This window comes from Onychomys torridus, chromosome 1, assembly GCF_903995425.1.
Source record: "Onychomys torridus chromosome 1, mOncTor1.1, whole genome shotgun sequence".
Taxonomy (NCBI): Eukaryota; Metazoa; Chordata; class Mammalia; order Rodentia; family Cricetidae; genus Onychomys; species Onychomys torridus.
Genome location: NC_050443.1, coordinates 165,800,019 through 165,821,346, shown reverse-complemented (window position 1 = coordinate 165,821,346; position 21,328 = coordinate 165,800,019). Strand labels below are relative to the sequence as shown.

The following is a 21,328-nucleotide window of genomic DNA, read 5'->3' as shown; positions in this document are numbered from 1 at the left end:
GTCCTGGAGCTGAGCAGGCTGTGGTGTCTATAGTCCACAGCAGCACAGACCAGAGTTGTGGACGCTAACTGCAGAAGTAGTTCAATAAGCAAGGTAAGACTTAGTCCTCTGAGGAGTTGGGTTTCTCTTAAACTGAACTCTTCACCTCTGTATCTAAGGTACCACACCTCTTGAGCTCTGAGCCTGTAACGAAGACACATCTCCTCACCTCTCCTTCCATACTTAAGATTGCAGATACACTTTCCCACCACTTAGAGAGTGAACAGACCCAGACAGTACTCCAAGTGTGCCCTGAGAAGCTCAAGGCTCAGAGTGACTGACGCCTCCAAAAATATGGACATTCTACTCCAAATAACACAACCTAAGAGTACTTTGGTTATTGGTCGGTTGGTTTTTGTATCCAAAATCCATATTCTTTTTGTTTTTGTTTTTGTTTTTCGAGACAGGGTTTCTCTGTAGCTTTGGAGCCTGTCCTGGAACTCACTCTGTAGACCAGGCTGGCCTCGAACTCACAGAGATCCACCTGCCTCTGCCTCCCGAGTGCTGGGATTAGAGGCGTGCACTGCCACCACCACCACCCGGCTCCAAAATCTATCTTCTAGTAGGCAATATACTGATAGGAACATAGTCAAGTGTAGTGAATTTGAAGTCATGAGCCTGGGTTCAGATCCTGACTTGACCTTGGACAAGTGCCTCAACCTCCTGGGGCCTTTCTTCTTCAGCTGTGAGAGATTTATCTGACTTAAACAGAGCCTTCATTCGGAGGCTCACCTTGGAAGGCTGCGCAGGAACGTGATGGAATAAGGCCCACTGGGCACTTGGGAAAGTACCTGGCACACATGATCATGTGTCAGTATGAGCACTGTTCCCATGTCACCGTGGGCTCTAGGGCACTCCAGACCAGGTGTTAAACGTCCTACCTGGTACTTAGCTGGTGGCATTTGTGTAAGCAACCTCCCGCAAGCATGTGATGGTGTACCTAGAGAATGGAGCCAGATGCCTGTCTCGACAAGCTCTGGCAGGTCAGGGGTGGGCAGAGCCCCTGTTGCCCAGACAATTTCAGATATTAGCATTTTGGGGTGGGGGCTTGGCCAGTGGTAAAGCACATGTCTAGCATGCACAAGGCTCTGGGCTCAAACCCCAGCACCACACGCCCACACAAATACATTATTCATGCTGTCTGTAGACATCCAAGTCACAGTAAGCACCCAGGAAATGCTCTTTGATTGAAATCACTGACTAAAAACCCAGGAGAACTAGCTCAATGTGGAGATTAAAGGAGAAGGAATGAGAAAGTGGACAGAGAGAAGGAGACAGAAGTGGACTTATTGGAAATGTTGCTGAGCTGGGAACTGAGGCTCAGGAGCAGCTGGAAGCGGCCAGACCCAGCCCAAGAATGTCTTCTCCCCTTCCTCTCCAGACTCAGCAGGTGCAGCTGTAGGCAGCCAGCAGGCTCCAAATAACTGTCCTAGCAACGGGTCAGCTGTGCAAGGCCCTGAAATAGCTGCAACTCGAGACACAGAGCACCCACCACATCGCAGAGGCAAAGGGCCCCTGAGTGAGCTAACATGGAGATGGGGTACAGCTGTGTCCAGCCCCCAAATCCAAGAGAACACCTTGGGACTCTCCCAGGATGAGGGTAACCTAGAGCCACAGCCATGGTGTGTCCCCACATTTGGAAGGAACAAGTTATGTAAGCAGCTGCCAGCTCAGGAGGGGTTAGTGATGGAGGAGAGGTGGCATAGATCTTGAAAGGAGCTGCTCAGCCACTAGGCTTCATGTCCCTTTGGTGCCTGCCAATTCTGGGGCCTGGCGGTGGTTCTGGACCAGAGCAGAAGGGTGGGGCTGTTAGTACTCTCCTGTACCCACCCCATAGACAGAAGAGGGGCCCAGACTTGGGTCCTGGCAACCAGCAGGCAGCTAGTTGAGGCTTAGAGGCAGGAAGAATCCAAATTAGACTCAGTTCCAAGAGTCTTAGCATCTCAGATTGGATAGGAGCTCAAAGGAAGCAAGGGACCAGGCAGCCCATATACCCCCGCCAACTTCTCACTCGAGTCTTGTCTTGAGTGCCCTTGGGGAAAGCTCACCACCTCAAAAAGCATCCTAGCCCTATGTCTGTATAACTCCAACTGTTAAAAAAAAAAAAAAATCACTTCCCTTGGGTGGGGGCACATTGCTCGCTTGGTAGGGTGCTTGCCTAGAATACAGGCCTAGGTGTGATATTCAACATCCAGCCAGCCAGGCACCATAGTATACATCTGTAATCCCAGAACTCCAGAGGTGGGGGCAGAAGCATCAGGAGTTCACAGTCATCCATCCTAGACTACACAGTGAACCTGAGGGCAGCCTGGGCTACATGAAACCTTGTCTTGAAAAGCTTTCCTGGTTTGGATTCTGGTGTGGGAGATCGTTCCCCGGGGCCTGAGTCTCTTCTTTGGGTAAAATGTCACCTTGAGAGTAAAGCTCTCCAACCCAAGCTGAGATGCTCACCCTGTTTGCGAGCAGGTCAGGGAAGGACTTGGCTAGGCAGCAGGACAGACAGCCGCCGAAAGGCACACTCAGTGTAATGTTGCTGGCAAGTTCGTGGAAATCAACCTGAGCCAGGCCATGGGTAATGTTAGCTGGTGATGAGGGCCAAGGGCCGGCTCTCACCTGCAACACTCAGCCTTGCAACACATAGCCAGTGGCATGGGGTGACCAAGGCAGGCTCTGGCACTGGCATAAGGGGCCTCTTTTGAGGCTGGGCCACCACCAGCCCAGACTCCTGTTTGTCTGGATTCTCACATCCGCAGCACTGGGTAATCTTTTAGCATGAGGTTGCAGCAGCCAGCCCCCGTTTGGAAGGTGCTGCCAGAACATTTACTGTCTCCATAAACATCCTCCTGCTGGGCTGCATCTGACCCAGACAGGAGAAGGAGCCATGGAGGCAGTACCCAGCTCAGATGGACCAAGGGTTTCTCAACCTTCTGGGCGTACCCTGAAAACCACACTGGCCTCCACCCTTCCCCTTTAAACTCAGCTCTGGGCAGCCCAGAAGAAACAAACACGATTTGTGAGACCACTGAGGGAAGTGTCGAATGTTCCAGAATCACTTGAAGTCAGACTCCTTGGTTCAATCATGGAGCCAGCGGCTCCCAGAATCATTTGATGTAGTGGTTCTTAAACTTTTGTTGTGTTTATTTGTTTTTGGTTAGTTGTTGACTTTGGTTGTGTGCCTTTAGTTTCTGAGACAGGATTTTGTATCCCGGGCTGGCTTGGAACTCACAGTGATCCCTCTACCTCAGCGTTCCGATGGCTAGGATGAGAGGTGTGAGCCACCACACCCACCTCAAGTGTTCTTTTTTAAAAGCAGGGGTATCTTTGTTCCAGTACCACCAGACACTGCGGTTGATGTCTAGCAGGTGGGCACCATGCCCATTCCCCCCACGCCTCTACACTTTGCTGTCTCAGAGATGTCCTAGGGGACCCCAGGGTTCCAAAGAACCCCACTGGAGAACCACAAGTCTCATCCCAGGTCTTAGACTGCATAGTTTTCCTTCATGATAGAAGACATGCATGGAGTTTTTCTGTTTAGGAATGGTGACCGTGACAAATATGGCAAATTTGGCAAATTGGGTATTCTTTTTTAACCTAAAGACAAGACCAGTTTTCACATGTAAACACCTTTCCTGTATCTGTGAGCCTCTGCAGATACCTGCTAGCTAAGTGGGGCATGGATAATTATGGCCAAGTAATCCAGAGGCCAAGGCAAGAAATGCTGGCAACTGCCCATGGCTTGCAAGCAATTGGGCCAGGTCTTGATTTGGTGGCTCTCTCCTGCTTCTTAAATGAGGGCCTAGTCCCCAGTTCTGCAGGACCCAGCTCTCCCTTCCCCTCAGGTCCCACTATGACCCTCTCACCCCCGCAGGTCCTACTAGGGCCCCTAGAACTACATCTGGAGCCAATGAGACACTAGGTAGAAACATGGCAATGCCTTTTCTGTAGGTGACAGACAGTCCAGGTTTGGCAATCCCATGGACATGATCTCATGTTGCTCACACTAGTCTGCTCTAGGACAGGAGACCCAGATGAAGCCCTTGAGAATCTGGGAAAAACATCAGCCAGTCAGACCTGCCCTCTATACTGAATCAGATACCCTGGGACCCCATTACCTCTTTCGTGGCCCAACACTACTGGAACTCTGGCAACTGCCTCTGCCAGCCACCTGAGTAGATTATCCTTCCTGCCTTGAGCTCTCAGACACCCTGTTCTAGACAAAACAGGTCTTCAGTGACTACTGGGAGGCGGGCATTCAGACTTAAGAGGGATTCACAACTAGAGAAGCTGGAAGGCAATACAGCCCAGGCTCCTGGTTCAAACAAGCCACTACCACCTGCGCGACCTTGGGCAAATCATTAGACCTCTCTGCAAAATACACATCATCACACCTTTCCTTGTGCACAGAAGATGCATGCCACCTTAGAAAACAGGACAATGTACCATGCAAACCACTCAGACCCGCATAGGCCCCAGGTGTTCAGGAGGAGGGGAGGGTTTGGTGCTTGGGCCTTGACACAATTGGCAAGATTTGAAGTGAGAAGAAAAAGAAAATGCCTGGAAGAATCTCTGCAAAAGGAACAGTAAGATTTGGGGGAAGAGGGAGCATTGGATGTAGCCTAGGTTGGCCTCATGTAGCCCAGGCTGGCCTCAGACTCAATACATATCTGAACATGACTGTATCCTCCTGCCTCTGCTTCCCAGGTATGCGTACTACCATACCTGGTCAAATTCTTTTTAAGGAAAACTGTCAAAGAGGGAGAAATCATTTTAAGGAAAACTGTCAAAGAGGGAGAAATCGTTATCAGCATCGTGTCCCCAATGGTCTACCCCATCCCAGGACTAGTACAGGCTCCTTAAACTACAGTTGGCCTCTGGAACCCAGCAGCTGAGGCTGAGCATAGACATTGGTTAAGTCTGGGAAGCAGCCAGCCCATCCAGGTCACAGCGCACACTCAGCACACCTCAGACAGGATCCAGCCCCCAGGCCTCATCTCAAGGGGCTGAGGGGGCTCTCAGTGCAGGGCTGCAAAGCTGGACCACTGCCCTGGATAAACAGCCCCCTAGAATCTGGCTGAAGCCACCTGAGTCTTCATGTGTAACACCTGCTAGCAGGCAGGTGAGGCTTTCCACCCAGACCTGGAAGTTTGCCTCGGAAAGAGGAGTAAGAGGGCATGACCCCTTGGAAACCCCACTTCCAGCCCTCAGACACTGCCACTCCCACTCAGATGTGGCACCAGATCTGCCTTCACTGACCTCATGTCCAGACTGGCTGGGGGAATCCCAATTCCAGACCCTCCCCACCAAGCCTTGGGCCCGGCACTCCCTCCTGTCAACCACGGTTCCTCCTATTAAATACCCAGACACATAGGAGCCCCCAGATCATTTAACTCAAAGCTCTCTCTCTGTGCCCAGTTGCTCGTGGCCACAAGCTGCCTGCTGCCTTTCTTCTCCACAATCCCTCCCAGAACGGGACTTCCCTCTTGGCTCATTCCCCACCCCATGCCAGTGTACACCCATTTATGGCTAAATTGTTCTTCACCCACTCCGTTCTTTCACTAACTTGGATTTCTTTTCCCACAGAAGTCCTCCTGGATTGTTCCCAGTGACACCCTACAGCTGGACACTTGGGGTCACACTTAATTGCAGAGTCAGATTTGGGCCACTTCATAGCTGTGATGTAGCATTTCCCTTGGTGCAAAACTCATCAAGATGAGGGCCTGGGTTTTCAATGATCCTGTCACTTTCCCTTCTTTTCAGAGAGCCCAGGACCTGGCAGGCACAGCATGATGTCCAGGACACCTCGTGAGTGGAGTCTGAGCTCACCAGCCTTTTGCAAGATCATAGTTGCTCTTTCTAACTTTTTTCTTTTTGGGACACAGTCTTATATAGTCCAGGCTGGCCTTGAACTTATAATACTCCTGCCTCAACCTCCTAAATGCTGAGGTTACAGGCCTGTGTTCCACACCAAGTTGAGAAGCAAGGAGACCACGAGAAACTGGGATAGGAGTTTATCCATTCTAGTATTAATCACCCTATAAAACTTGTGTTTATTTGGTTGCTGGCAGGCCTTTCTTCCTGGAGGTACGTAGCTGTTATTGTTGGAGATATCATCCCGGGTCCGGGCCAGGGCACCCACAGGAAAGAGGGTGCACTACTGAGCTCCAGCACATGGGGAAGTGACCTGGAAGGTCGGGAGTCAGCCTGAAGACTGTGTCTGGACTAGAGTGAAGGAGAGTTATGACCCTGCCTTGAAATTGTCTACTTCTTCAGGAGTACAGCCCATTCATCTGTGGGCTGGCTCAAATACCAGATGTGTGCCCTGCCACACTCAGTGTACCAAGAGCTTGAGAACACCTGTACTCTGAAGACTGCACAGGTCAAGTGTGGAGACTGTGGCTCCACACACAAGCTGGAGGAGCCAGGGGAACCTGGAGGAAGTTCCTAAAGGTCTAATAATCTTTGGGGGATAGTCAACCCAGGAGAGATTGGCCCATCTTCAGAGCCACCAAGAAGAGGGAGATTACAAAATGTTCAAATGTGCTGGGCATGGTGGCATAGGCCTGGAATCCCAGCCACCTTTGGGGGGCCCCCAGGGATCCATGCCTTCAACCATCACCTCTTTCTTCTCATCCATCTTCCTCCCCCAGCCTCCTCCCTATCTCTATCCCTTCCCCCTCCATCTCTCACTTTTACACACACACACACACACACACACACACACACACACACACAATTTAGGAGGAGCGAAATGAAGAGCTATTTTAATCTACTAATTGGCTTTAGGAGCCATAATCCTCGTTTGAAGATGCCAGGGATTGTAATGATTTACGCAGGAACAGCAGTCACAGGCCTCAGCCTCATCGAGTATGCAAAGTAGCCTGCAGCAGATCCAAGGGCAACTCAACTACTCAGAGCAAACCCATGTATAGTCACAGAAGGGGTGTGGGTCAGGCTGGGTTGGACAGCCTGGGCTCCAGCGCCAGCGTGAGGCCCCGCTGATTCATCTCCGGCTTCCGCCCCTATTTACTCTCAATACCCTGAAGGTTGGGGTCCCCGTGTCACTAGGAACGAGGGCCCCCTTGTTCCCACCTGTCCAGTCCTGGGATGTATAAGGCCCGCTTGAGCCTTCTCTCTCAAGAAGCCTCTGGAGATTCTACCGCCACAGACCTGAGCCTTCTTTGACTTTCTGCCTCCTTTTATGTGTGAACCTGCCAGAGGGCCATGGGAAAGACACTGCTTTATTGTGGAACTCCTTGTTCAGACCCAGCTCGGCCACATCCCTATATGGGCAGGCCAGGCCTTCCAGAGACCTCAGTCTTCTCCCTGCCAAATGGGGATGAAAAGCACTCTTCTAGGCCTGCCCAGAGGTTAAGTGAGCCAATGATGGAAGCGTCCCGGCAGATGAGAGGGATTCTATGACCACAGAGGTTAGCAATTTACATCCAGGTTGGATGTTGATTGAGTCCTGGTGTCTCCTTTGCCTCCCTAACTGCCCAGTGAGCCCAGGGCTGTCTGAGGGTAGGGCTGGTCTCCTTCAGCTCCACCCACCTGTTCTTTTCTTCAACTAACATTTCCCAGCACTCCCTTTCAGTCAGCCTCCACTCTCCCCTCCCACGCTCCTGGGCCCAGCAAGGCTTGCAAGGCTGAATGAGTTAGTCTCTAGAGCAGTGGTTCTCGACCTTCCGAATGCTGCGGCCCTTTACACAGTTCCTCATGTTGTGGTGACCCCTCAACCATAAAACGATTTTCGCTGCTATTTTTTAACTGTAATTTTGCTATTATGAATTGTAATGTAAATATCCGTGTTTTCTGTGCAAGTGTCCTTCGATACCCTCCAAAGGGGTCATGATCCACAGGTTGAGAACCACTGCTTAAAGGAAGTGGCAGTGTAGGACTTCCTCGAAGGAATTCCTGTCCTCTGGGAAAACAGACACAAGGATGGACAGAGGCTCCCAGAAACCACAGAGCTCTGTGGAACAGGATAGAGAAGAAAAGTCTAACCAGAGGCCTCAGGGAGGAGGCAGCTTCCAGGCTGGGCCTTCAGGCAAGAGTGGGGACTGTGAGGAAAGGCTCGCGAGGCCAGACCTGGTGGCACAGGCTTGTAATCTCAGGTACTCAGGAGGCTGAGGCAGGAAAACGCAAGTTCACAGCCAGCTTGGACAACCTAGTGAGACCCTGTCTCAAGATGGAGAGTTGAAAGTTCCCATTCAGTGGTGGGGTACTCACCTAGCATGCTGGAGGCCCTGGGTCCGACTCTCAGTCCTGGGGTAGGTATTCTTTGCTTAGGGAAAACAAAGACTATGGCTCCTGCCTCCTTCACCCCTCACACTGAACAAGACCTTCTCAAGAGCAGGACGTCACCACTCATTCTCTGCCCTCCACCACGTGGCAGGGACCCAGGTAAGACAGACATTTTTCAGAGTAGTTGGTTGAGGCTGGACTGGATGAGTGGCCTGGGGCTCAGACTTAAGCTTTGGAATTCTACTGCCTAACAGTGTGAGACCCAGGAGACACCAGGGCAGCAGGAAGGGGCTCTCGTGTGTGAACCCTGGGTTAAGCGAATTGTCCTCCACAGGATAGGTAGGGATGATTGATAGCCACTGGCCACTACTGTGCATTAGCTGATCCTCATCTGTCCATCCTTTGAGACTTCAGCACAGTCATTACTGCCCCACAGTACATGTGGGTCCACTACCTGGTGCAGGCACCCTTGTGCTGGACCAGGATCCAGCCCAGATTCGTCTCACTAGCTAAGGCACATCACTTCTGGCAGGTAGAGGCCCTCAGGTACACCCGGTACAGACAGGAAGTGGGGAGGGGCACCCAGCCAGCCCAGACACCCTTCTTCGGTAGTGACGGTGGTCACCAGGAATAGCCTGTTTGGGGCTCTCACCATGTCAGCATGAATGCAGGAACACTTTTATTGACTTGAAAAACAGAAAGTTCCTAAACTGCTAGTTAACAAAAACAGCCTCCTGATGTTTGGAACTTAACACACAGGCTTCTGGCAATTACTCATGTCTTTGTTTTTACTTTCGGTCTTTAGTCAAGTCAAAGAGCTCTGAAAACGTTCACAATTTCTAGGCTTAGGAGGCAGAAAGGAAAACAGAAACGGGTTTTGAACCCCTTGGTGGCATCTCTCTCTGTAAGAGAGAGTGAGTGGGATGGAGGCAGAGCGGCTAGACATGTCTTTGACACCCAGGACAGTGCGGCCACTTTACTCAGCCTCTTTAACTCTTCCCAGGGCCTGTTTTCCAGACAAAGAGGCTGTTTGATCAGGCACTGTTGGCATGTAGAGTTCACATGTCTGCAAGCACAGACTTGAACATACATGCACACACGTATCAAGCTGGGAAGACGGGCTGGGTTATTCTCCCCTCCGTGACCAGCTCCTTGTGTGATCCTATGCAGTCTGAAGCCTCTGGCAGTCCTGGCAGATGCCATGGCCAGGAAGCCTGTCCCTTGGTGATCTAGGTCCAGTTCATCTTCTAATGACCCCCAGTAGCTCCTATGGACTTAGTCCTTCCCCTCCCCATGAAAGGAGCTCCCCCCTCCCAGTGCCTCTTGCTCCCCTCTCCCATCCTCTAGTATCCTTGAAGAAAGCTCTAGGGTAAGGATGGAGCCCAGGTGCCAGGCTAGCTGTAGGCCAGGGCCAGGACTTGGTTCTGGGCTGGGCAGACCCAGTACAGAGAGCTGGCTGCACCACCCATCCATGAAGGACTTAACTTGCCTGAATGTGAGTCTCACCAAATAAAGTCCCAGAGTTGCTATGAGCCATGCCTAGGCCTCCACTGACAACTGTTACTGAAAGCAACATTAACCTCAGCAAGGCAGGAACAGGGCTGCCATTTCTGGTGGTGAAAGTTGTACCCACTCAGAAAGCACCCCGAGGGAGGGCCTGTGTGGGTCATAATCTCACTGAGCTTCCCTTGCCAAAGCTGTGGCCAGCAGGGGGAAACTGCAGTTCCTAGAAAAGCCCTGGAGTTGTTCCGGGGCCCCTTAGCCTCCATGCAGCCCCCATGACTCATGGGAATGAAGGTCAGTCCCAGCACCTGAACTCTGAGGGCTGTGCCCTGCAACTCGTGAAGCAGAGGGATGGCACTCACCTAGCAGCTGGACACCCCGCGTGAGACCGTAGACATCCACCAGGGCCCAGAGCGGGTCAGCTGTTCGGACCCCATTGAAGAAAAGCATAGCAGCTGAGTCATTGATGCGGTAGAAGACACGGCCCTTCTTGTCCACCCAGAAGGCAATGATGTTGCCCTCGTTGGCAAACTCCTCAGGCAGAGCTTTGGCCCAGAAGCCACTCTGAGACACCAGGTCAGGGCAGGCGTACTTGGGCAGCGAGTCGGGGTGGATGCGGGAAGGGTCCTTGCTGGTGAAGCCGAGTCGCAGGGCCCCACTCCAGCAGCACTGCTTCTTGGTGATCTGGCCACAGGGAGTGGGGACCCTCAGCCTAGCCGCTCCCCCTTGGTCACATGACCAAAGGGAAAGGGGCGGGCTCACTATAGACCCCCTCAGCCAACTCTTGGGAGTGTCTGGCAGCCAGAAAACTCACTATGTGGCTCATTCCCACCCACCACCCACCCCAGGGCCCTTCCTATAGGTTAGTGAAGGCCACTCCACTGAGTCTTATTACCCAGGAAGTCTGGGAAAGGAGTAAGGATGACAGAAGGGAAGAAAAAGGGGGAGGGGCAGGCTGCTGGTAGAAGAACAGCAGGCCAAAGAGGTCAAAGGCAGGGGTCAGGGGCGCCCACCTTCAGCCGGACTTGCTCGTAGATGAGCACCGGGCGGTTACTGAAGGTGATGGCGTTGCAGAAGCTGGCCTGCCTCTTGACGGCCTTGTGGCTGAGGTCCATGAGGATCTGGGAGCCCTTGGTGTGGGGGTGGAAGAGCAGCGGCGTGGCCGAGAGCCCCCCAGCTGACAGCACAGGCGAGCAGTGCTTCTGTTTGTGATGGCCTCGGTGAGAGGTGACCGGGAAGGAGCCCCCGATGGAGTCTGCAAAGGAACAGGCCACAGCCTCAGAGAACTTAACAGGACCAAGAGCCTGGCCAGAGTCTCCTAGGGGAGGGCCAGGAAAGAATCAGCCACCACCCACTGTGAAGCACGATCCTAATTAGTCTTATCAATTAAAACCAGGAGTCATATGTCAGGGTAATAACCTGAAAGATCAGAGAGCAAAGGAGCAGCCACCAGTGATGTCTTACCTCTCCAGATCCTCTGACCAAATGGGCTGAGACCCTGTCTCCACCTGCCTTAGATTCCTGTTTCTACCTCCTGAGGGCTGGGATTAAAGGTGTGAGCCTTCCAAGTACTGGGATCAAAGGCATGAGCTTCCCAAATGTTAGGATCAAAGGCATGAGCCTCCCAAGTGCTGGGATTAAAAGTGTGAGCCACCACTGCCTGGCTTCTGTGGTTAACTAGTGGCTAGCTCCACCCTCTGATCTCCAGGCAAGCTGTATTTGTCAGAACACAAAATATCACACACCACCATTGGCCAGCATTTCCACCTCCACTAGCACGGCCAGCTGTAACCGCCATCCTTCCTGCTGACATCCACTGTGTTTTTCCCAGCCAGTGGTTCTCAACCTGTGGGTCATGACCCCTTGGGGGGGGGCACATATCAGACATCCTGCATGTCAGATATTCACATTACAATTCATAACAGTAGCAAAATTACAGTTATGCAGTAGCAACAAAAATAATTTTATGGTTGCAGGGGGGGGTTATCACAGCATGAGGAACTGTACTAAAGGGTCGCAGTATTAGGAAGGTTGAGAACTACTGGGCTACTGGATTTTTAGTCATCTACCACCTCCATTCTCTGCTCCCATCACCCCGTCCCACACCATTCACTACCAGCATCTTTTCTTCTGTCCATCTTATTCATGATCTCTCATTATCTACTAAATACCAGGTTCTGTCCTTGGCACCGAAGCTACAAACATAAAACACACATAGCTCTTGTCCCGACGCCAACAGTCCTTCCTGGGACACGGACATTGATGGAAATCACCATACTAAATGACACACAGTGGTCACCACCCAAAGAAGCACCAGGAAGCTTGTCTCTCAGGAAGACCTCTGGAGGAGGAGGCAGCAGACAGGACAGACTCAGCTGGTGAGGCAGGGCTGTGGTGGAGTTGTGAGCACGGAGCCAGTGTCAGCCTCAGTGTCAAGGACATAATGTCCCTCCCTCAGGGCCATCCCTGTGTACCCCAGGCTTCACTCCCGCTTAACATCCCCCATGCCAGTAGCACTGGGGGCACCAGACAAAGGCATGGTACTTTCTTCCACTACTGATAATCTACTGAAGTGGGATAGATGGCAGGGCAGGCTTGGGGGAAGGGCAACCACTTTCCAGATGTGCAGCTAACAGCTGGGAGACAAACAGAAATGGTCAACACTGCAGGATAAGGTGTCTGGTGGCTTCTCTGTTACTCATTGACTGAGCGACACCTCCCTCTGTGGGACACTGGTCAGCCTGTGTCTCAGGATCAGAAGCTGAGTGGCATCCTTACATGGGCTAGGAGCTAAGGCATCCTTTCTTCCCAAGCTCCTGTGCCCTGCCAGTCTTAGAGAAAATGGAGCTTGCCCATCTTTGTCATCTTAAGCAAAGAGCCACGGATAACAATGGGCAGAAGAAGGTGGAGGTGTCCTTCTGGGACTTCTGGGGTGTCTCAGATTTTAGTCCTCATGGGGCAGCAACTTAATAATGCAGCAAGAGGTGGTTAACAGCACAGACCCCTCCACTCTCTCAACACGGGAGGAAGGAGAGGAAAACAGGGAGAGGAGAGGGATGGGCAACCCTGGAGGCCCTGGAGGCCAAGCCTGTCAGGACACTTACTTCGGTTTGTGTCAATTCCAATCTCTGCTTCCTTCTCTTGAGGGCCCGACACCAAGCTTAGCACCAGCTGTGACCCTGTGTACCCCCCCCCCCAGGCTCTAGAACAAATTCTTATGTGCCAGGCCCGACAGGTGGGGTAGCATGAGAAAGGCTTGCTTTGCTCTCTCCAGGAAGACAGGACATTCTAGAACTGTCCAGAGGTGCAAGGGCTCTGGCAGCCATCAGTCCACAAGGGCTGAAATATCTCAGGAGTCCCGGATAGTTGGGTGGGCTCTCTCAGGGGCCTCTAGGTTACGTGACAGGTGAGAGGCCATCCCAGGAAGAGAACTCTGGATAGTGTGGAGGGTAAGAGGTTATCCCAGGAAGGGAACTCTGGGTAGTGTGGAGGGCAGGAGGTAAAGGGCAGAGGAAGCAGTAGTTTTAAGTACCCTGACTGGAAGAGGCACCCAGCTGACTTCAGACACATCTTGAATCTTAATTTTCTGCTGCTGAGGTGGCTAAGAACACTCGCTATACAAGCATGATAACCCAAGTTCAAATGCATGGTGACTATATAAAAAGCCAGGCATGGCCACACTCGTGCCTATAATCCTGGTGCTGTGTAGGACAGAGACAGCAGGATTGCTGGGGCTTCTTCGTCCCAGGGAATAAGGCAGAGTGACAGACCAGGACACACACACCCTGGCCTCCAGCTACGTGCAATCTGCACATACACATCAGGTGTGTCCCTCCAGCCACATACATGGAGCTCTCAGCTCTAACTCGAATTTGAAAATGGTCTTTTAATAAAAAAACAAAACAAAACAAAACAAAAGCCCTGGAGCCAGAAAGATCAGAGACAAAGAAACAAGTCACTGCCACGTCTTACCTCGAGGACTCTTCAGCCTGAAAAGCCTTTAGTTCCTGTCTCCTCTACCTTTCTCCTCCCAGCCATATCACTTCCTTCCCAGTGGTGGGATTAAAGGCGTGTGTGCTTCCCAAATCCTAGTAGCAGAGGCTTGAGATCTCAAGTGCTGGGGTTCAAGGAGTGTGACTCCCAAGTACTGGGATTAAAGGTGTGTGCCACCACTGCCTGGCCTCTATGTTTAATCTAGTGGCTAGTTCTGTCCTCTGATCTTCAGGCAAATTTTATTAGGGTACATAATATATCACCACCCTCAGCCCTCATTTGATGCTGGGACACAACCAGTCTTAGGTGAAAATAGCTTGGCAGTCTGTCTGAGGGGACAGCTTCCAGACAACAGGACACTTACACCTCAGGGTGTTCCCCAACAGAAGTGAGAACATGGCTGTGAGCTGCACACCGTCTATAGCAGCTTGATTCATGGCCATTCCCAAAGCACTCAAGCATGCCACTGCTGGTGAAGGGTAAGTGTGGTGGGTGTGTCTGCACAGTGATGGCTGCTCTGAGGGAAAAGTGGAAGAACCCAAATGCATGCTCAGCGACAAAAGCCAGCACAAAAGGTCACCTACATGACTGCATCTCAGTGACACTGGAGAGGCGGAGGTTTGTGGGGTCAGAGTTTGGGGTGAGGAAAGAGACTTGACTACATAGAAGCCTGAAGGAAGTTCTCATGTTGACGGAAATATTGTCTTAATAGTGGTGTTGGTCACAGAATTTACACAGTTGTCCCCAAACCTGAATATATGCAAAGGATGATTTTTACTGAACAGACATTGGACTTCAGCAAGGGGCTGAGGCTGGGGAGATGTCCATCAGGTAAGAGTGCTCCCTGCACAAAACTGAGGACTTGAGTTCAGCACTCACATACTGAGCTGGGCATGGCTGCGCAGGCACCTGTAGCCCCGGCACTCAGAGGGAGAGGAGCAGAGACAGGAGGATAGCTGGGACTGCCAGCCTTACTCCACATGCAGGGAGGGACTGCCTCAGGAGAGCAGGACATTTATGTACACACACACACACACACACACACACACTCTCGCGCACGCGCACACGAACGCACACACACACACATGCACACACACATACACACACGCACGACACCACACACACACACACACACACACACGCGCACACACGCACACACATACACACACGCGCACACACATACACATATACACATGCGCACACACACAGAGTGGGGGAAATAACAGCCAGATCTTCTGATGACGGCAATAGTGGCAAGAAAGGTGGGATTAAGGGACACACACACACACACACACACACACACACACACACACACACCCCGCTCACTTGGTCCCAGGAAGGGCTCATAAGATTTAGACCACCTCACGGGAGGTCCCCAAGCCAAGTTGGGTTGACACTCTAACCTTTACCACAAGTCCCCTCCCAACCTGTGACGTGAAGTGGATGCTATTCCTGTCCCAGTGGGTGGAGAGAAGGTGCCCTGGCAGCTCCAATGCCGGGAAGTGGGAGGTCTTCGGACCCCTCCTGGCCATGCTGTGGTTCCCAGGCTCTCGGGACAGCCACCCAGTGACCCCCAGACACTCTTCTCAAGCTGCCTGTGAGATCACCACATGGAGCCACCTCTTTGGTCTGCTGGCCATCCTCTTCCCGGAACCCACCAGCTGCTTGGCACTCCCACACCCTCCCTGACTCCTCCCATAGTCTGAGGGGAGTCCTTGAGCACCCCATGCCTATTAATGGCTATTAATGCCTATTAATGGCTATTAATGCCACCATCCACACCAGCATTCCAGGATTCAGTCCCCTCTTGTCTGTGCTGCTGTCACAGGCCTAGTTCAGGTCTTGTCCATCACATCTCCTCTGAAAGGCCGGGACTGCCACATAGGGCACCTAAACTGTGTCTATACAGCTCTAGTGTGAAGAGTGCTCCTAAGGGACCAGGGCCACCGCATAGCGGTACCTACGGGCTATACTGTGAGTGGTACCCTCAGAGGTGGCTGATGTGGGGAGCCTGACCAGAGCGACCGCCACCCTCGAGTCCCCACTTCTGCTCTCTCCCTGTCACATCTAACATGAAATCCACTGGGCTGTGGGGAGAGAGAGCACAATGAGGAATATTGTATGCACAGTACTGGCACCAAGGACCCAGATGGGACAGCTGGAGGAGGGCTCCTTTCCATCACTTTGAGGATCTCTGTGACACTGTAAGGTCCCCATTCTCTAGATGACTAAGAGGCAAAAACCAAGATTTGACTGTGCTGTCCAGGATGCTTTACCCGACTCTGTATCCAGTACTACAGCTCATCTCTGCATGGTTCTGGGGCAGTAGGTGGAGGAGGTGCTGATGAGGCACCCCAGCAAAGGTATGGCTTGTAGTGAGCCAAGGCCTTTGAAACTGCTCAAGCAGAATCCCCATCCTGCCACCAGCTCCCAGCAGACGCCCAAGACAGCCTTGTAGTGACAAGTTTACAAGCTCATGGGAGCCTCCACGAGGGCCCCTGCTGACGCTGATAAGGAGTGAGACTCCCCCAGGGCCCTATCTTTCTTGGGCATGCAAGCTGTCAACATAGGCCTGACCCACCTCTGGAGAGAAGAACCTCATGGCCCCCACCACGCTCTGCCCATAATTACTATGGAGTCGGAGCTGCCAAGGAGCAGGGTGGGTGTAGGAAGCAGCACTCACCTTGCTGGGCCACACACTGGGCAGTGTCCTGACTTTCCCTTAATGTCACCTGGCACAGACCTGCAGAGGTTAACTGACACTTGTGGTCTCTCAGCCAGAGTGCAGAGGGCCCAGATCTGAGCTCAGTCCTAGCTACCTACAAGCTCACCCACTCTGCCCTGTGTGTGGATACTGTGTGGAGCCTCAGCTTTTCCAACTGTGAAATGGGGTCACCACAGTCTTCATGGGATCAAACAAGATGATGTAGGGACAGCTCAGAAAGTGGTCACTGTTGTATAATCACTGCAAGGTACACCACTCTATGCCTTCCCACTTCCGTGACCTCTGCCCCACCTGGTCCCACTGACCACACCCCTTCTTTCCCAGCCCCCATCTGAACTTCTACAAACCTCCCCAGTCTTCCAAGGCCCAGCAGAGCCCCATGGCTTTTGAGACTACCTTGTTCTGAACCTTGGCCCTGAATACAAGTGCTGGCCTCTTCTTCACCTCCTACAAAGCCTAGCTTGCTTTCTGGAGGGGTATGTGTGGAGGAGTTGGGAGGGTAGGGGAGTGGCGAGGGGTGGGAGGGGGTGGCAGAGCAAAAGTCATGAACTCGGAAGTGGGAGACCTTCAGTTCAAACTCTAGCCGGTCGGCAAAACTGTGACTTCAGTTGCTCTACTACTTTAGACCTTGAGTTCCTTATAAAAAGAGGCTCTTGGGCTGCAGAGATATTTACTGTTCTTGCAGAGGACCTGAGTTCCGTTTCAGAACCTGCTTTAGGTTATTCACAATCACGAATAACTCTGGCCTTGTCAGGTATCTGCATTTGTGGGCACGTACCTCCCAACACACGCACACACATACACACACACACACACACACACACACACACACACACACACACACGGGGGTGGTGGAGAGAGGGAGAAAGAGAGGGAGAGAGGAACATACATAATTTAAAATAAACAAATCTAAAAACAAGGATGCTCACAGCCTCCTTGCTAACTTCTCCCAGCTGTTGTGAGGACCCGGTGAGCACATGGATTCAAAACGATTTTCCAAATTTTAACACCTGAGTCCAATGCAAAGTTTTGTTTTAAATAAAAGTGACAACCAGGTAGGAAGTGTCCACTTATTTTATCTGCAGATAAACTCTACAGCCTTGCCCACTCCCGGATGCAGCCCAAGTCTCAGACCCCACTGCGCACTGGGCCCGACTTAGACAGGCTTGTACACATTCTCTGACCAGGGCTCCCTCTGCAGGGGAAAGGGGCCAGGAGGTAGGAGACAGGTGATGGAGATGACTGTCCAGCTGGCGGAAGTGTACGCACCTTCCCTGAAGGTCTCCGATTCTCCTGTGGCCTCACCTCCAGGCATGGCTCCATCCATTTCTCAGCTTCGAACCCCTTCCTTCCCCCGCCCGCTGTGGACTGGCCATTTTCTTGCTTATCCTACAGACTTTAAGGTCTTTCAGAAGTCTCTCTTGGACCCTGATATGGACTTCTGGGGACCTATCTACCCCCAAACAGAGTGTCCATCACCACATAGGCCTTCAAAACCCTGGGTCACCCCCAGGCACTCTTGTGACAGGGTGCTTTCCCTCGGCAGTTCTGCACCCAGTGGTTCTGGGCACATGTATCTTTGCAAGAGCTGAGAAAAGCCCATCCGCAGAGCAGCTTCCTGACTGGGAAGGGCACTAAGATTTCTTGTATCTACCCTTTCCCACGATGGACAGGGACCCATGAGGATCCCTGGGGGGAGGGCTACCATCTTGCTCTCTGCCATGTTCTAATGTACTGGTCTGATCACGGAATAGGGGCCGAAACAAAATGATGGAACGAACTGCTAGAGCAGTGCTTCTCAACCTTCCTGATGCTGGGACTCTCTAATACAGTTCCTCATGTTGTGGTGACCCCAACCATAAAGTTACTTTCGATGCTACTTCAGAACTGTAATTTTACTACTGACTCTTAATGGAAATACTGTGTTATCCAATGGACTTATGCGACCCCTATTAAAGGGTCAGTCAGCCCTAAAGGGGGTTGTGACCCCCCACGGGTTGAGAACCACTGTGCTAGTGTGTGGTTCTTTCATCGAAGCACCTGCTTTGTACCTTGCCCTTTCTGGTGGCTCGTGGGGACATTAGACACGGAAGGGAGTCACTTCCATTTCTTCCCAAGATCCCACGCTGCATACTTGACTATAGCCCTGCCAATCCAAGACCCTTCATCAGCCCGCACTGCTGGCAAGAAAGGAAGAGATTCCTGAGGGATGACTCCCCTGGACCAGTCTTCGCCTTCTCTGCTCTTCATACCCAGCCTGTCTCACCTTCCCACACCCTGCGAAGTGGGTGTCTCTGGGAAGCACCTCTACTGAACTTGGCCCAAGAGGACCATCTTGGCCCCTGGGCACTCTTGCCCATGTGTGGCCCCTTGCCCTTCAGTGTGGGCTTGTAAAGTAGACCACAGCTGGAGAAATGAAATTCCACTCCCATTGGGCTGTAGGAGGACTGTTACTTGGGTCACGGCTGTCACTATCCTCTCTGGAATTATTCCCTCAGGGGAGGCCAGCTGCCATGCTGGTAGGGAGATGTGGGGAAGATCAGGACTGCCAGTAATTGTGAGTAATCTCGGTGATGGCTCTTCTCCAGGCAAGCCTTCGGATGAGGCTGGAGTCTCTGTAAACTGACTGCACCCTCGGGAAAGAGAAGCCAGGGAGCCCTGGGGCCCCAGGGAAGCCACAAGATTCCAGGGCACAGAAGCCGTGAGCAGGTTAAATGCTTGCAGTCTCAGGCGACGGGGCTTGGGGGTCATAGATTACGCAGCAACGACAATGCCATCTTGATGGTCCTGGTTCAAGGTTTTCAGAGAAGTCCCTGAAAACTAATGACTTGCCAAGGTCACATAGATGAGCTCGGAGCTAGGAACCTGTGCCACTGCACATGGGCTCCTCACTGCCCCAGCAAGCCAGCTGGCCTACTCAGCCTGTCTCGTGCCTTCTGCCCTCCCTGAGCCCAGCTGCAGATCTCTCAGTCTTGAACACTCTTGCTGTCATGGCCCAACATGAGGAGCCATGCTGGCACCCCATTATCCCCCCCAAAAAAAACCTGACAGTGCATATGACATGTCCTGAAGCTGTCTGCAGCACTGAAGGGGGCCATGATGATGTGGAAGGGGAAGGAACAGCCACCCCCATAGACAAGTTCATTTCTAAGCTGAGCTTCCGCCCACTGTTACTCACTCACTCACTCATGGTGACCTCCCAATCAGATGTTCCCGGCAGCCAGCAGCCAGCAGCTGATACCATCACCTGGGAGGGAGACCAGTCCATCCCTCCCTCTTCCTGTTCTACCTTAAGGTTCCACAGGGAATTTCCAGATGACTCAGCCTGCTGTCACTGTCCTTATGTTCCCAGGCTACCCCAAGGCTAGGTCTGAGACAAGGGAAGGCATGGCTCATGTCGATCCCTGCCCCACATGGTGTTGCACACACACACACACACACACACACACACACACACACACACACACACAGTTACTGGAGAAGGAGAAAGTCTGCTCTCTCTCTCTCTCTCTCTCTGTACAAGTTCCTGCATCTGAGATCCTTCATACCCAGTCTCTTTCATGCTCCCATCCTACAAAGTGGGTGTCTATAGGAAGCACCACTACCTACTCCTTGGTATCCCCCATCTACCTCCTAGACTTCATGCCTTTCCTGGGCTCTTCCCCTCCTGTGTGGCTGGACCCCACTAGTCACTTCTAGGCAGCTGATAGGTATGCAAACTAGTGGACATGAATACCTAGGGAACATTGTCCTGGGAACCCACCAGGACTGAACGTAGAGGGGCAGCAGGGTATGTGCCCATGTACATTCTAGCATGCACATGTGGACAGAAGACCCTCCATGAAGCCTTCATGGATGTTTATGTGCCAAGCATCTTGGCTGGAGAACTCCAGATCAGCTAACCTGATCCTTATGCCCACTCTGCTGACAGACCTTCCCACCCCAATCCAGGGGCCAACTCAGGCACTAGCCAGCAAAAACGGAGCAGCTTCTAGCTTTCACCTAGGAAATGTCCCCCTCCCCTTCCCCTACAGCTTTCCTGGCCTCACCACCCAGGTGCCCAGTTCAGCCTCACCTTTTCTCAGCTCCCTGACACTTCCATACCAGCTTCAGCTCCAAACCAGACCTATACACCACACTCCTCTCTCTCCCTACAGACCAAGGCCTCTGGTGCCCACTGAAGGCCAGGCACTGGGCTGAATTAAGCAAGAACAGCCTGTTGCTGAGACCACCCTGAGACCCAAGGCTCAGTGGCTCCACAGCCCTGGGCTCTGAGCATCTAAGTTCCCTCCTCCTGGGTGCTAATCTCAGGGCCCATAAGGCCATGGGAGGCTGCTGCCCCTCCTGCAGCTCTCAGGATTATAGAACTATGAAGGGAAAGTAAGGAGTCAGTCTGGTGAGACAAGGCCACATGTCTCTTCTGACACACCAACTGTGTGCCCTCAGCCAGCCACTTCCCTTTTGGACAATGTCGTCTCCCTCCATGATGAGCAGGCTCCATCTCTCACATCACTGAATCCTCACATCCTGTGATGCTTGAGCACATGATGTCTAGAGACCAAGCTGGAGGTGAGCCACCTGGATGTCACTGGTATATCACCCCTCAAACAAGGGTCCATTCCCTGACTTGATGAACACTGCAGGAAGATAAAGGAGGAAGTGAGGAGAAGAGGAAAGAAAGGAGGAGGGGACACCTCTCAGCACAAGAGACTGAGCATACAACAACAGACACCATTTTCCAAATGGGAATACATCCTGCCCGTCTGTCCCCTACCAGGGTACTCCCAGAGCTGGATTCCACTTTACCAACCCAATACACACACAGAG

General features: G+C 52.3%; 1 protein-coding gene across 2 annotated transcripts in view; it reads right to left on the bottom strand.

Moving 5' to 3' along the window:
• Positions 1-21,328, bottom strand: part of Neurl1 (neuralized E3 ubiquitin protein ligase 1) — an 81,439-nt gene that overhangs the window by 9,981 nt on the left and 50,130 nt on the right. For both annotated transcript variants that reach the window (XM_036171904.1, XM_036171912.1), the window contains exons 2-3: positions 10,797-11,038; positions 10,146-10,467 (exon numbers count right to left, since the gene is read on the bottom strand). In XM_036171904.1, coding sequence (XP_036027797.1) covers positions 10,146-10,467; positions 10,797-11,038 — 564 coding nt within the window. The remainder of the gene's footprint in view (positions 1-10,145; positions 10,468-10,796; positions 11,039-21,328) is intronic.